Genomic DNA, 15,761 nt, shown 5'->3' on the forward strand with positions numbered 1-15,761 from the left:
AATCCAAATAAGTACTATGTAAGGCCTAAAGCTGGAATTGTGATGCCTCAGTCTACCTGTGATGTCATAGGTATTTCTCTCTCTCACTGTTTTCCTTATAAATATAAGATGCATGAATTGTTCAGTTTGCTAAATATACTCTTATAAAAATGATAAATATTTTTTAACATTTTAAATGCAAACCTAATCTTGAGATCCATTTAAATTATTTTATTTTATTTTATTTGAAATAAAAAGTATTTGAATTAAATAAGAAATTTAAATTTGAATTGGACTTGAAAGATAAAGTATTTTAATTTGCCTTCTTCTTTTCATTAGAAGAGAAAGAAAAACAAAAGACGGAGTAAAAGGCAAAAGACGGATAAGATATGCTTTTAATTGCATGATACGGAGCAATTTAGAGCCCATTTGGATTGGCTTATAAGTTATTAAAAACAGCTTATAAGTTATTTTTAATTTTTTTTAGTGTTTGGGTACTTTGATAAATTAAAGTCATTTTATCTTAAAATAAAATTAAAAAAATTGTTAAGTCTTTATCTTAATATAGCCTATCTAAAGCGCTTTTTTTAAAAAGCTCAAAACAGTTTCTTAGTTCTCTATGCACAATATTTTGCATTAGTACGTCCAGAGAACAAAATAAAAGAAATAATATTTAGTTAAGTGACAAGTTAAGATTAATTCATTGTATTATTTTATATTCATGTACGTAATTTCAGTAATTAAAATTAAAATATTAGCACGTTATACAAAAAAAGTAATTAATAAAGAAAACAAAACTACACAAACATGTTTTATAGTTTAGAATAATTCATAATTACTATTTAGAATAAAATATGATATGATAGTAAGTATCAATTTAGTTTTCAATATAAAATTTTAGTTAAGTATACATCAGTGATGATTTTAAATTCAGTAATTTAATATTTCACAAACTTATTGATTTTAAATATGTCAACGCAATATGAAAAAATTCTCTTAATCAGACAAATAAGATGATAATATTTTATGATTAATACAAATAAGATGATAATATTTTATGATTAATTTTCCTTTAACACACCTTCTATCGCGCGAATTGCCGATAAAAAAATCTTTTCTTTATTTTGTTTCTTTCTCTGTTTCCCCTCTTTTTTTTCCCTTGTCAAAGATAAATCATAAAAGGTAAAATATTTACCGTTCTATGCCCCTGTAGAATTTAATAACTAAACTACCCACACACCTATCTAAAATTACCCGTGTGCCACTTCTAAAGAATTGCCGATGGTATTGCCGGTCTCGATTCGCTACTTCGGACTACTTGGTTTTTGTCTTTTTCGTCTTTTCTTTATTTTGTTTCTTTCTCTCTTTTTCCCCTCTTTTTTGCCCTTGTCAAAGATAAATAAAATACAAAGACTAAAATATTAGTTAACCATTTTTAGATCAATAAGAATATAAAAAAATTATTTAATTAGACTACAACAAGAAATAATTTAAAAAAAAACTAAAGTCACTATTATTTATTAAAATATAAAAAAGTGGAAAGCATATTCTTATAATTTTTTTATTTTGCTACTAAAAATAAAACTTATATCTAAAATATAAATCTATTTTTTTATAATTTATTACAAAAATTAACTTGCTATAAAGATTTAGAACTAAAATATTAAAATTAAGCTTAAACTCTTTTTGTTGAACTTATTTTATAATTTTTTTTACGAATGAATTTGTACTTTACGATACCTTTTAAATACATGATATATACCATGTGATTATCATAAAGGACTTAGAAGCATTTTTTGAAGGAATGAATTAGTCCTTTATGATACCTTATCAGTATATAATATATATCATGTAGGTATCATAAAAGTCAGTTTAAGAAATGAACCGTCGTTTATGATACCATGTCGATATATATGATATATACCAAGTGGGTATCATTGATGACTGAGCACTTTTTTGAAGGAATGAATCAGCCCTCTATGATATCTTGTCAGTGTATGATATATCATGTGAGGCCAGTCATTCATGATACCCTGTTAGCATACGATATATACCTTATGGGTATCATAGAGGATTAAGATGTGTTTTTCTTAAAAGAATGAATCATCTTTCTATGATACCTTGTCAGTATATGTTACATATCATGTGGGTATCATAGAAGATTGAGTTATGTTTTCTTCAAGGAATGAACCAATTCTCTATGATACCCTGTCAGTATATGAATATACCATATGATTATCATATAGGATTGGAGAGTGTTATTCATGAAGAATGAACCAGATCTCTATGATGCCCTGTCAATATATGATATATACCATGTGGCCATCAATATATGAATAGATTATCATATGAATGTTGGAATAGAATATATGATATAATCTATGTTATCATGTCGGTATATGATATATACCAAGTGGGTATCATAGAGGACTGAAGGATGTTCGTGAAGAAATAAATTCGCAATCTAAATACTATATCAGTATAGATATATACCATGCGAATATCATAGTATACTGCAACAGTATACTTCAACTAGCACTGATTTGGTATACTATATGCTATAATAAGGCGTTTTTGAGATATAGAAAAAAACAAAAATAATAAATAAATGTGCTATATCGGATCTCTTTTTATTGATATTAAAAAAAAAAAAAGAAAAAAGAACAAAATAAAGGAGCCAAAAGTTTTATAGAATTAGATTATGAAAAAAATAAAAAATAAGGAAAAAATTAATTTGAAAAAAAAAGAGACAAAGTGAAATAAAATCACCGGGAATTTAAAAAGAACTAAAAGAAAAAAAAGTGAATGAAATTAGATGACGAAGAAAAGAAAAGAAATAAAAGAAAAATGAAAACAAGTGAATGAAATTAGACTATGGAGAAAAAATAAAAAAAATAAAAAAGAATTAAATGAAATAAAAAAGGAACAAGACATAAAGAAATAAAAAAAGAAAATAGAAAAAAAAAACAAAAAAGAAAGGAGCTAAAATTAAATATGAAATTAGATTATGGTGAAAAAAAGAAAATAAAGAATAATATAATTTTAAAAAAATCAATGAACAAAAACTGAAAAAAAGAGAACAAAAATAAGAAAAAAAGGAGAAAAGAAGAAAAAAAGATAATAAGTATAGAAATAAAAAAGAAAATAAGAAAAAAGCGACAATGATCTTCAAAAGTTACAATGGGTAGAAAGGGTAAATAGTTAGGAGGTATGAAAGGGTAATTATTTTGCTTTTTTTTTTTGTTCAAATTACCCTTCATTTGTGGTGGTCTTTAATTTTTACCCTTCAAATTGGTGGTCTTCAAGTTTTGCCCCTCAAATTAGTGGTATTTAAATTTTGCTAGGTCTTTGACTTTTGCCCTCTACCTATGCAAGGCAGAATTTGCAAAGGTAGAGGGCAAAAATTAAAGACCACCAATTTGAGGGGCGAAAATTAAAGACCACCCCCACAGAAGGGAAATCCTGCAAATTGCCCATTATTTTGTGGGTAGTGGGTATTGGTATTCTTTCCCCAAGTTTTTATCGCAGAACTATTTATGCTTCTCTAACATACCAAACGACCTTGAGTAACACATATGACAAAAATAGGAACTAATGTGTAAATTAAACTATTTATGCTTGTCCAACATACAAACTATTTATGCTTGTCCAACATACCAAACGACGGTGAGGAACACATGTGACAAAAATAGGAACTGATGTGTAAATTTAATTTCTTGTAAACACACCATGACTTTTTTTTTACTTTCTAAAAATAGGTTCACTAGAAAAGAAAAAAAAACTTTATTTGGTATTTTGAAAATATTTTCTTAAACCAATAAAACACACCAATATATTCTCAACCACCTGATACTATCCACTCACCCCTACCTGCCTACGCCACATACCCACGCCCTACAACCACCTGATACTATCCACCCACGCCTACTTGCCTACCCCACATACCTACCCCCTACGCCAAACCTGCCCCTGGCCCCTACGCCACCTCCGAATTAAAAAAAAAAAGTGTTTTGCATTATATATATGCAAATATTTTTAAAACAATATTTTTCAACTTGCATAGCAAAAACAAGAAAATGAATAGATAAATCACTTATATTCGTAAAAATATCTTCTTAAAAAACATTCTCCGTTATTACCGAGCACACCCTAAATTTCTATATTCTCGTATCAACAAAAGGCCGAAGAGTCAAAGACTCAGCAGTTTCATCAATTGTTAAGTAAAAAAATGGGACAAGTGCAAAGTGATGCCATTGACAATCAATCTCAAAGTGTTAATAATGATTCTCAACCACGTTCTCTTGATTCTTTGATTGCTGGTACTCCTCAATTCTTTTTTTTTGCTCTTTTTCAAGAATCAAGATTCAAAGAATTGTATGGCTTAGTAATTGCATTATAAGGACTTACAAGTTCTCAACTTTATTCCTCAATTTTCCCTTTTACTCTTTTTTTTTTTTTTTTTTTTTTTTTTTTTTTTTTTAAGCTTTTGGATGTATTTTTGCTCCCTTTTCAAGAATCAAGATTCAAAGACTAGTATGGCTTAGTAACTGCACTATAAGGACTTACAAGTCCCTAACTTTGTAAAAATTGCATAGGAGAGTTTTGTCTCTAGTTACCTTTTGGTGTACTTACGAGGTCCCTATTTGTATAGCGGATTGAATCTCTTTTCTTGAGAACCATATTTTGGTGTAGGTAATAGGTTCTTCCTTTGGTATACAGCTTGTATACAGGGTTTCCCATTGTTAATAAAATTATTTACATTAAAAAAAACTTTTTTCCTTCTATTGGGGTTTGGAGAGGAGTTGAGGAGGCCGGTGGTGACTGAGGTGGAGTCGGGAATTTCATTAAAGGGGTTAAAAAATATAAAGGCGTAGACATACGAAGAAGTCAAGGGGATTCAAAATCTACGACATATACATAAAAAATAAGTTTAGCCTTATATACAGTGTAAATTCCACCCCCGCCCCTGGGTGGTGGGCATGGGCAAATGTATAGTAGTGAAGGTAGTAGATGGAGCTTTTTTCCTTCTCTTGGCTCGAGCGATAGTATGTAAACAATTAAGAACAACGATAACTACTTCAATCCCAAACCTTTTGGGCCGACTATATGAATCCTCTCTATCTATTGAGTCTTGTTCTAGTCCATTTGACTCCAATGCTAGATAATATGTAATTAGGGATCTAAAACTTTAGATTCTCTAAATCTCCCACCTATCGCTACGCTATATCTCTACCAAACAGACTTAATGTGAGCAGTGGCAGAGCTAGGAATTCTGATAAGGGGATTCAAAAAAATCCAAAAATGCCTCACCTTGAGTATGAACTTGTATTTTTCTTATGTTAAGGGGATTCAAAATTTAATATATGTATAACAGAATTGTTTTTAGCCTATACATGTTGTATAGTTTTTGGATGAATTGAATCTCCTTCCTTCCTTCCTCTGCCACTGAATGTGAGGGTAGTAAAGACGATAATCTTAATCCCAACTAGCTGGTATACTCATGTATAGTCTAAGTTATTCAAAAGTATATAAGTATAATAAGTTTGTATCGACTAAGAAAGACAAAAAAAATAGGACTACCCCAACTTATTTTTTCAGCTTATAAGTGCAAAAATGGCCTTTAAAAATCTAGATTCACAATGGGGACTAGATGTGGATCTGAAGTGCAAACTCTGCCGTGTTCACTTAGAAACTCGAGATCATATATTTGTGCATTGTGACTACTCAAAGTGCCTATGGATGAAACTTCTTTCCTAGATTAAAGAGGATTATTATGCTGCTGCTAATTGGGAGAATCATTTGAAATGGGTGCTCAGCAAGACAAAGGGCAAGTCACAAGCTGCTCAAACTCTCAAATTAGTCTACACTGAATTCGTGCATGCTGTGTGGATGGAAAGAAACTTTTGAAGATAAGAATAAGCAGTGGAATGTAGTAGCAAGAGAGATAGTGTATGTATGTTGTGTGAGAGGTCCTGTGGGAATTAGATCTAGGTTACAGCAGATGACTTTCTAAGCTGCCTTGTATCTCTGCTGTAATCTTTGAGTTTTTTCTCCTTAGATAGCAACCTGTGTTAGGGATGCTATGGTTTTGTAACTATTCGCTTTGATGATTAATAAAAAGTTAGTTACCCAAAAAAAAAAAAAAAAAAAACACCAGATTCACCTTCGGTGGTGAGGGAAACAGGGTGCGGTTTCCTATGCGTTGCTGCCACCAGATAAAGGTGGGGGATATTTAAGAGAAGATAATCTAGAATGCAGTTTTCCTGTTACCCATTATCAAGTGTCCCACATTGGTTGAGGGATAAGTTGTTTGTCTCCTTATATAGTCTTGAGCAATCGTTAGTTTATGTTCTAGCTTTTGAGGTTGAGTTAGGCCCAAGGCCCATCTTCCTAACATGGTATTAGAGCCAGACCTATTCTTATTCTCGTGTCTCTCCATATTAGGCCCCTATCTTATGTTATCCATGCTTCCATTTGCTAGTTCTAGGCGTGCCAAGGTGTTAAGTGTCCCACATTGGTTGAGGGATGGGTTGTTTGTCTCCTAGAGGGTCTTGAACAATCCTCACCTCATGAACTAATTTTTGGGGTCGAGTTAGGCTGAAAGTCCTTCATCTTAACACTCATTAAGGAATCTTTGGTTTTGTTTTTGCTTATATAATACTATATGTTTTTCGTGTATTGATACGTGATGTTATAACCGAGCTCAACTATTTTGGGATTGAGGCAAAGTTGATCGATTGCAAATATTTTACTATTTTCTGGGTTGGGAACTGATAAGAGCTCTGATTTAACTTCCGACGTGATTAGCTATCACTGCATTTTTTGCACGTATTGTTTTCTCACCAGCTTTTCAGAAGCGAAGAGCGCAAAAAAGCAACAAGATCCATGGAGCTTGAAAGGAAAAGAGAGAAGTAAAGCACACACTTTTTTAAAGTGAAGCGTGCAATTTACGAAAAATTAAAAATACCATACATATGTGAATTTAGCACTGTAATAATCAAATTTCTATTTCTGATATACGATATTTCAATATTGAACCTACTCCTTAAACTTGAAATTCTAAGAATATACCATTTCTCACTAGGATCACGTTGCACATCATTGCTTGAAGCGCACACTTATCTGAAGAGCGTAGTTTCGCCATGAAGCGATGATCCCTTGCTTCGCATCACTTCATTGTTTTAAGTGACAAAGCTATTGTTTGTTACCATTCTCAAAAAAACAAAAGAGAGAGAGAGAGAGAGAGAGAGAGAGAGAGAGAGAGAGAGCTACGGCTTTTAATAAACATTATTTCTCACTGTAGTTTCTTTTTTGCAACTTCCTCTGCTATTATCTCTATGTCTCTCTGAGTGTCTGTTGTTATCTCAAATTCCTCTCAGACGCATTGTCTTTAGATCCAATAATTACAGTTATCTATTCATCTATTTGTATAACATCAACAGGCATACTTAATCTGTAGTGGAAGTAGTTGCTATTTTTGAAGACTTGAGCCGTGTAATAAGTATTGACTGACTACTGCTTAAGATGCTGGAACCATATTTAAGTTGAAAGGTTCCTAGGACTCTGCATTTCTCATTTTCATCTAAAATTATTGAGAAATAACAAGAATACCTGGTGCAAGAATTTATAGAACACATCACAAATTTTTATCCCCTCTCTTGTAGAAGCTGCAGCATATGGTGAAGATGGTGAGAATGAGGTTGGTTCAGTTTTTTCGGATCATAAACTTACTCAATAAAAGTTGAAATTTGTTACTTATCTATGCTCAAGAAACTGAAACTCTACTTTTAGTCAATTGATGAGAAAGCTCGGAAAGCCCTAGAATGCCCTTGCATTGCTCATTTACGGGGTGGCCCCTGCGGTGACCAGTTTTCAGACGCTTTCCTCTGTTTCCTCAAGAGCACAGCTGAAGAAAAGGTAACTGCATTTATATGCTCCTTGTTCTTTTTGTAATTTATATTATTGGTCTTTCTTGCTCATCTCCTGTGGAGAGATGTCATATCTTGTTTCATTTTTTTTTTTTTCCTCGGAGCTGATATTCCTGTATGAAGTTCAGCTTATTAAGTGCCCGCATAAGTTGTAAAATGGTAAACATTGGTTAGGTTATTCAGCTAGAGTTGTACCTATTTATGTGTTCTATATTATGCGAGGAAGATTAAGATTATGTGTTTTTTCTTTTTCCTTTCTTGTTTTTTGAAAAAGGTAGATCAAATTATAGATAACATGTTCCTAGAGGCTGCTTTTCTTTTTTCTGCTTAAGAGAATTTCAGGTTTGCTTTCTCCATACCCTAGAACAAAATACTAGTATGAATGGCATTAGACAAGACCAGGCATCAAAGATTGGTTCCTTGCGGTAAATTGACTTTGATGTAAATGTAACAAATATGATCAGGAAGCTTTGTCGTCTTCCTTTCGTTCATGCAGGACACTGAAAAAGAAATGCTCAAACACCATCTTTTTGAACAGAAAGGGGATAGGAGATGAGTTTGCATATTCCATTTTCTTCCTTTTAACATGTTGAAATTTCTTAATTTCCCACTGTAGGGCTCTGACTGCGTTAGTCCGTTTGTCGCTCTTCAAAGCTGTATCAAGGCAAATCCTAATGCTTTTTCGAAGGATGTCCTTGAGGACAATGATGATGATGTGAGCAACAAAGATGAAGTCCAGAAGGAGGAAACACCAAAACAAGAATATAGAATCATCCCTCCTATTTGGTCTGTAGAATCAAAGGGGACTAAGCGTAATAAGCTCTAGAAGGCTCATCGTTTTCTTTTGTTTTTCAGTTCTTTGATTCTAGGAAGCTCTGGTGGCATAATATTCTAATACACTAAGTAGCAGTGTATTGCAAAAGATTTCTTTTCCCTCGACATTTACAGGATCAAACTTTTGAAGTTTAGTAAAATGGAACTATAGAGACTAGGCTATAGCTTCTAAGGGAAGTTTGGATTGGTTCAAGTTTTCATGTGATACTAACTTTTCAATGTTATGAATTGCTATTTTATGGAAAATTTCACTCAAAAGTCTCTTCCATAATTTCTGCGGGAGGTAAATAGAAGTTTTAGCTTCAAATTTGACCACTTAGAAGTACAGGGATCAGAGGTGAATTCAGGATTTGAAGTTTATTCTATGGACATGTTTAGTGAATTTTTCAACTCGAAGTTTGGATTTGAATTTGCCGTGCTCGTACTTTCCAGGCTAGATCCGACCGTAATGGGGAAGGTCCTTAAATTTAGATCAAGGGATGTACTAGTATTGGAGGAGAATGGGGAATTATCTTTCGTTAAGCTGCTTTTATCCTGGAGCATGTATTTGGGATAATTCTATCATAGTTGGATGTTAGCATCGAGCTGAGGTGACTTTCCGAGATAATTATACCATTTTAAGCACATATAGTAATATCTTAAAATTCCAAGTATATGTATGAATTACTACTAGATACATTGCCGTAATCTTACAAATAAATTATAGTATTTTAAAAAAAAAAAATAACAGTGCAGTCTTGTCATACGACCTGATGTTCTCTTGGGGATACCTCTTTGGTGCGTCTTTCTCGTGATAGAAACATAACAGGGAGACACTAGCACCAAGGAGAGCTTTATTTTTTTTAAGAGAAAATGAAGATTGAATTGAAAAGCTTCCTTTTACATTCTTGTAATAGTTGTCTTAAAAATATTACTCGCGGCAGAGATACTTTTATCGAGCGTTTGATTCTTTATGCCAAAAATGTGATGTATAGCATAACCAGCTAAATATGAGTTTGTTTTTAAAAAATTTTAGAATCGAAAGAGTGTCGATGACAAATTTAAGAAAATATAAAAGGTAATTTGTGTTTGGATGTTTAGTCCATGTATAGTTATTCCCAGTTATATTTAGGTATAAAATAATACATCAATTAGTGTATTAAATTAAATATCAAGATTAGCGATGTAGGACTTAAAAGACCAAGCACAAGTGGATAAACAATACCAAAAATTTATACCAAGATAATTTTATGCAATTCACCAAACCAAGTGTGAGTCATCACGCTGAGGCATATGTAGCCTGTAACCTTTTGGCTAGCGGTCATAATTTTCAATATTGAATATAAAATATATGTAAAAAAATATTACTACTAAAATCTCGACAAATATTATATTTGAACCCATAATTATAATAGTACAATAAATTCGTAAAGAATAGTTAAACTCAATTTAAATTCGGTAATACGTTTAAGAATCTTTAGTAAGGTTTATTAGACAAATTAATCACCGTGTAAAATATATGCGTTATTTTTTAATGTTTTCTAGAAGAAAATTTAGCCATGAAACTTTCTACGAGTACAAATAAACTCTTAATCACACAAAAACAATTCGCATACAACTCTTAATCACAAAGATAATTTGCTCAGGACTCTTAATCACACAAAGATAATTTGCTTACAACTCTTAATCACACAAAGACAATTTGATTAATACTAGTATTAATCTAAAGCAGCAATAGGGTGTTAGGGTTTTTATTAGTTGGAAAAAAAAAAAATACATGCAGCTAGGGAGTGCAAAAAACAGCCACAGAAAATTAATGATTCACCTACTTTAAACCAACTTCAAGAAAGCCCAACTTTTCCCTATATATACACACACCAATACATGAACTTGGTGCTATCAAGAAGTTGAAAAACATGGAAATAATGGAGGATAAAAATATAGTAGTAGAAGAAAACACCAATAATTACAAGGGAAAAGTATGTGTGACAGGTGCATCTGGTTTTGTAGCTTCATGGTTGATCAAACGTCTTCTCTTGTCTGGTTATCATGTCATTGGCACAGTTAGAGATCCAGGTACATCGACTACTCATACTCTCATCTCATTACTAGTCTATGTCACATTCAGTGGAGAAATCAGAAATTCTAACGAAGGGACTCAAAAGAAAGCAGGAATACCATAATAAGGATTCAAACCTGCGACCTAAAGCAATTTTTGAACCACCTATGCTGCTATGCTAAAGCTTCCCTTGTACAAAGGGATTCAACAGTTTATATAAGTTTTGTTCCTTTTACCTTATCTGCATAAGGAAATTTTTCAACTAAACGGGTTCAGTTGAACTCCCCTCGTGGGATTGAGGGTGGCTAATTTGGTGAACTCCTACCTTTCTACAGTTAGAGGTGGATGGTCCAAATCCATCAGTCGCATAACATCCCTTTTCCTTTTCCCTTCATAACATGTATCTCTGCCCCTGCATACATTTGTATTGACATCGAATAGTTACACACAATCATAAGTGAAAATACTCACTTGGGAGAGTCAAAATATAATTTATACCTTTCAAAGGGATTCAATATATAGTATATATACACTGATAAAAAATTGATCTATCTATACAGGTCAATAGACTCCCCATGAATAAGGGTTCCTTTTCGGGCAGCCGTCCTATAGGTGGTAGGGTAGGGTTGTACCACTCTGTGGCCAAACTCTGTGGCCAATCTTCCTAACCACACACAGGTCTGGCTTAGAGCACGTGAAACGCATCACTACCTCGTAAGGGTGATGAGACCATAGCATGTTACACAAAACTGTCGCTTTCTCTTTAATGTTGTCAATCAAGATAAGTAGGTGGGGGGAATCAAATATATATTCTGGTCAATTGCCCACCCAGTCAAGTTCAAACAACACATTAGAATCACGCGATGCACGCTGCTGGTGTGCTCTGCTCGTGAGACAAGCGGCAATAGCTCTGCCCCTAAAGGGATACGTATACATAAATGAATTCTTGTAATATAGTTACTAGTAATGGAGATTCATCCACTCATCTATTTCATGGTAATGAAGTTTTTATGTCAATAAATCAGGGAACCAGAAGAAAGTAGGACATCTATGGAAGCTACAAGGAGCAAAGGAGAGACTCCGTCTGGTGAAGGCTAACCTAACTGATGAAGGCAGCTTTGATGATGCGATTATGGGTTGTGAAGGTGTTTTTCATACTGCCTCACCTGTCTTGGGAAAGCCTACTTTTGATGCCACGGTATCCAAAATCTTCTATCCGTTTCATTTTATATGACAATATTTGACTGAAAAAAAGACTTACCATATAAAATCGAACAGAGTGAATGACCTTCAAGTAACTAATTTTGCATGCTGCAGGTTGAAATCTTGAATCCTGCAGTAGATGGTACCTTAAATGTGCTAAGATCCTGTAAGAAAAATGCAAGACTGAGACGTGTGGTTTTGACTTCCTCTTCTTCGACAGCAAGGGTAAGAGATGACATTGACCCTAACATACCCTTGGATGAATCATCTTGGAGCTCTGTCGAATTCTGCAAACAATTTGAGGTATATACATCTGTTCTGCTATTAACATTTCCTATAAAATACTCGGTCCATTCCGTTTGATATTTGATTGAGTATGAAGTTTAAATATTAGTTTGACTTTACATACAGAAGTGTGTACTAAAGTAGTAGTTGAAAAGATAGTTTGATAGTGAGAATATCAGTTAAAACTTTAAGGGTGTGTTCAGTATGGAGGAAATTTTCTATGTTTGGTTGGTCAACATTTCCTCTAGGAAAACAAGTTTCTTAAAAGTCAGAAAATGACTTCCCTTGTAAAATTAGGAAAAATAAGTTTCATAAACGGCATTTCACATTGATCTACCTCCCACGCCCGTTTCCCCTTTGCCCTTCCCCACCCCTACCCACCCCCACCTCCACACCCACCAATCCCATTTCCACCCTCGTTGTGTTTGCCTAAATTACATAAATGCTATTTTTTCTGTTTACTCATCAAACACCAGAAAATAAGTTAGCAACCTACTTATTTTCGAGGAAAACATTTCCCTTCATACCAAACACATCCTAAAATTTAAATATTTTCTTGACTTTTCTTGGAAGTTTTATAGAAATAGAATGGGATCAAACACTTTGACACGTACCAAAATCAGAACAGTGTCATATAAATTCGGATGGGAAATATAAACAATGATCTCAGTATCTCACCATTTTACTCTTTCCATGCAAGATTTGGTATGTACTATCAAAGACCCTAGCTGAGAAGGCTGCTTGGGAATTCTGTGAAAAAAACAACATTGATCTTGTGACACTACTTCCCTCTTTCATCATTGGGCCAAGTTTGCCTCCAGATTTGTGTTCAACAGCAAATGATGTTCTTGGTTTGCTTAAAGGACAGACAGATAAGTTTGAATTCCATGGAAGAATGGGTTACGTTCACATAGATGATGTAGCTCTCTCTCATATACTTGTTTATGAGCATCCAAGTGCTCATGGGAGGTTCCTTTGCAGCTCAAAAGTTCTTGACAACAATCAACTTGTCTCGGTTCTATCAGAGCGCTACCCCTCTTTGCCTATTCCTAAAAGGTTAGTATAATCCCGAGAAGAGGCAGATCCATTACATAAGCTGTGGGTGCATTTGAACCTATTGTCTCAAACGCAAGTTACATACAGTCAAAACTCTATAACAACATCTTCTCTATAACAACATCATTTGTTCTGATACTTTTTGGCTGCTATAGCGAAATGCTGTTATAGAGAATATATTTCATAACATAACATGAAATAGATCGGTTCCACAAAAGCATGGTTGTTATAGTGAAATGTTGTTATAGAGGATGACTGTTATAGAGAGGCCTGACTTATGTAGTGGCGGATTATAGCAGGAACAGTCATCAGACATTGCTTTGCTAAAATTTCACTGTATAATATTTTAGATAAACATTTGGTTTATGTAGTTAGCACCACTTCAAAATACAACAAAGTAAACACTAATTTAGAACATGAAGTAACTCCTTAAAACCCCTAAAGCTCAAGTCACAACGCCATGTACAAGTCAAGTTTTGTTAGTAGGACTATAACACTTGCACAAAATCCTGCATACGTTGATATACATACAGAAGTGAAAAACTAAAACCTATGTATGTATGTGAGTATAGTAAGAAAAAGAGGTGCACTTTACTGCTTTTAGTTCTTGGATCCGTCTCTGTGACCTAGAAATATCTACAGCTACATCTTTATTCATTATCTCTGCTAAAATCATATAGTAATAGAAACTAGAAAGAAATGCAGTACCTCTTTGATGAAGATTCCCATTTGCCAACACTGCTATTTCAGGTTTAAGGAACTGGATCGACCTCCCTATGAATTCAACACTTCGAAGCTGGAGGGCTTAGGAATGAAATTCAAGTCCACTGAAGAGATGTTTGATGATTGCATCGCATTCCTCAAAGAGAGAGGCCTTATTTCTTCTATCTAAGATACAACATTTCTGCATAAAAGCTCTGTAATGAACCTTGGATGTTTTATTTTTCGTATCTCATGTTCTGATCCTTTGTTGTCTATACCAATGATTACCTCATCACCATATTAGTAAAATGAAACTTGTCCTAGCATAATACCCGTGCTGCTGTTGCTTAGGATTTATGACATAAAATAAGCACATACATAATCCACATATAAAATGCCATAACAGATATAGCTGTCCTATGCAGAATCCAAAACCAAACTTATCAACGCTTTAAGTTTTGTAAACCTAAAAAAACGAGTGATCAGGAATCAGCTAAAGTTTATGACTGCTCAAGATATTAGAGCAAAATTCTCGCATGATCCCAGTGATTAGAAATAGTTGCACGTATAATACACAACAACTAGCTAAAATAGAAAAGTATGAAACACTGGCCTTTGAAGCGCATGATGATTGAAACTCTCGCTTTTATCATAAATTGAACCGACTACACTGATAAGCTACCAAAAAATATAACATTAGAATTTCTCACTATGAAACAACACTAGATCAAACCAGACAATAAAAGGACAGCAAAAGGAAAAAGAACACATTGTTGTATTCACTACCTAGTAATAAGATTAAAGACGAAAACACTTAATCCAAATTTACCAAAAAAAAGGTAACATTTGATTGTGAGCCTATGCGTCGATTACTTACCCTCATAGACAGGCAATGCCAATGAATCAGAAAACTTCAAATGAAAAGCTCTAACACCACCCAATTTTTTCAGAACAAACTCAACAATTCCTTCAATGGCAGCTAAAACATTTTCCATAACTTCACCATTTTCCATTCCTCCTCTCCCAATTTTCAAAACACTACAAGTCCCACTCCCTAAACACAACAAAGTCGACGAGCATGCTCTTTCTATATTATTATAGTTGCACGTATAATACACATAAGTAGCTAAAATAGAAAAGGATGAAACACCTGTCCTTTTGAGCACATGATGATTGAAACTCTCACTTTTATCATAAATTGAACCGCCTACACTGATAAGCTACTAAGAGATTTCCCACTTGAAACAACACTAGATCAAATCAGACAATACAAGGACTACAGCAAAAGGAAAAAAGAACACACTGTAGTATTCACTGCCTAGTAAGAACAAAAATGGAACACATGGAAATTTACCATAAAACATAGCATTTGATTATGAGCCTATGCGTTGATTATGCTTACGCACTTGAAATTTTTTTGAAGTTAGCAAGATCTCACTTTCTCTGCTTTTTCTTCTCAGCATTTTCTCTTTGATCAGGCAAAGCTTCATAAACAGGCAATGTCAACGAATCCGAAACCATCAAACGAAAACGGTCTAAGACCACCCATTTTTTTCGGAACAAACCCAACAATTGCTTTAATGCAGCTCAAACATTCTCGCATGATCGCAATGAGTAGAAATAAAGAGGATGAAACAACTGATGCTTTGAAGGCGCATGATGATGGAAACTCTCACTTTTATCATAAATTAAACCGACTAGCACTGACAAGCTACCAAAAATATAACATTAGAATT

General features: G+C 33.6%; 2 protein-coding genes and 1 long non-coding RNA gene across 3 annotated transcripts; 2 read left to right on the forward strand and 1 right to left on the reverse strand.

The window, feature by feature from the left end:
* The first annotated feature begins 4,064 nt into the window (after positions 1-4,064).
* LOC132060049 (mitochondrial intermembrane space import and assembly protein 40 homolog) lies at positions 4,065-8,999 on the forward strand. Its single transcript, XM_059452911.1, has 4 exons — positions 4,065-4,298; positions 7,644-7,678; positions 7,771-7,896; positions 8,524-8,999. Exons 1-4 carry the CDS (start codon positions 4,208-4,210, stop codon positions 8,731-8,733), a joined length of 462 nt encoding a protein of 153 aa, XP_059308894.1. The 5' UTR covers positions 4,065-4,207; the 3' UTR covers positions 8,734-8,999.
* Positions 9,000-10,524: 1,525 nt separating this feature from the next.
* On the reverse strand, positions 10,525-14,159 carry LOC132060051 (uncharacterized). Its single transcript, XR_009415874.1, has 2 exons — positions 14,032-14,159; positions 10,525-11,191 (listed from the first exon to the last, which is right to left on the reverse strand). It is a non-coding gene; the product is annotated as an uncharacterized LOC132060051 (long non-coding RNA).
* Positions 10,637-14,354, forward strand: LOC132060050 (tetraketide alpha-pyrone reductase 1-like). Its single transcript, XM_059452912.1, has 5 exons — positions 10,637-10,796; positions 11,805-11,977; positions 12,097-12,285; positions 12,968-13,323; positions 14,074-14,354. Exons 1-5 carry the CDS (start codon positions 10,637-10,639, stop codon positions 14,213-14,215), a joined length of 1,020 nt encoding a protein of 339 aa, XP_059308895.1. The 3' UTR covers positions 14,216-14,354.
* The last annotated feature ends 1,407 nt before the right edge of the window (positions 14,355-15,761 follow it).

Source organism: Lycium ferocissimum, chromosome 6, assembly GCF_029784015.1.
Source record: "Lycium ferocissimum isolate CSIRO_LF1 chromosome 6, AGI_CSIRO_Lferr_CH_V1, whole genome shotgun sequence".
In the NCBI taxonomy this organism is placed as follows: domain Eukaryota; kingdom Viridiplantae; phylum Streptophyta; class Magnoliopsida; order Solanales; family Solanaceae; genus Lycium; species Lycium ferocissimum.

Excerpts from the sequence above, each read along its gene's own strand:
- LOC132060049 (XM_059452911.1), top strand. The coding sequence starts at position 4,208 with ATGGGACAAGTGCAAAGTGATGCCATTGACAATCAATCTCAAAGTGTT. Across the intron at positions 7,679-7,770 it reads GTGAAGATGGTGAGAATGAG|TCAATTGATGAGAAAGCTCG; the intron begins GTTGGTTCAGTT and ends CTCTACTTTTAG. Across the intron at positions 7,897-8,523 it reads AGAGCACAGCTGAAGAAAAG|GGCTCTGACTGCGTTAGTCC; the intron begins GTAACTGCATTT and ends TTCCCACTGTAG.
- LOC132060050 (XM_059452912.1), top strand. The coding sequence starts at position 10,637 with ATGGAAATAATGGAGGATAAAAATATAGTAGTAGAAGAAAACACCAAT. Across the intron at positions 11,978-12,096 it reads AGCCTACTTTTGATGCCACG|GTTGAAATCTTGAATCCTGC; the intron begins GTATCCAAAATC and ends TGCATGCTGCAG. Across the intron at positions 12,286-12,967 it reads AATTCTGCAAACAATTTGAG|ATTTGGTATGTACTATCAAA; the intron begins GTATATACATCT and ends TTTCCATGCAAG.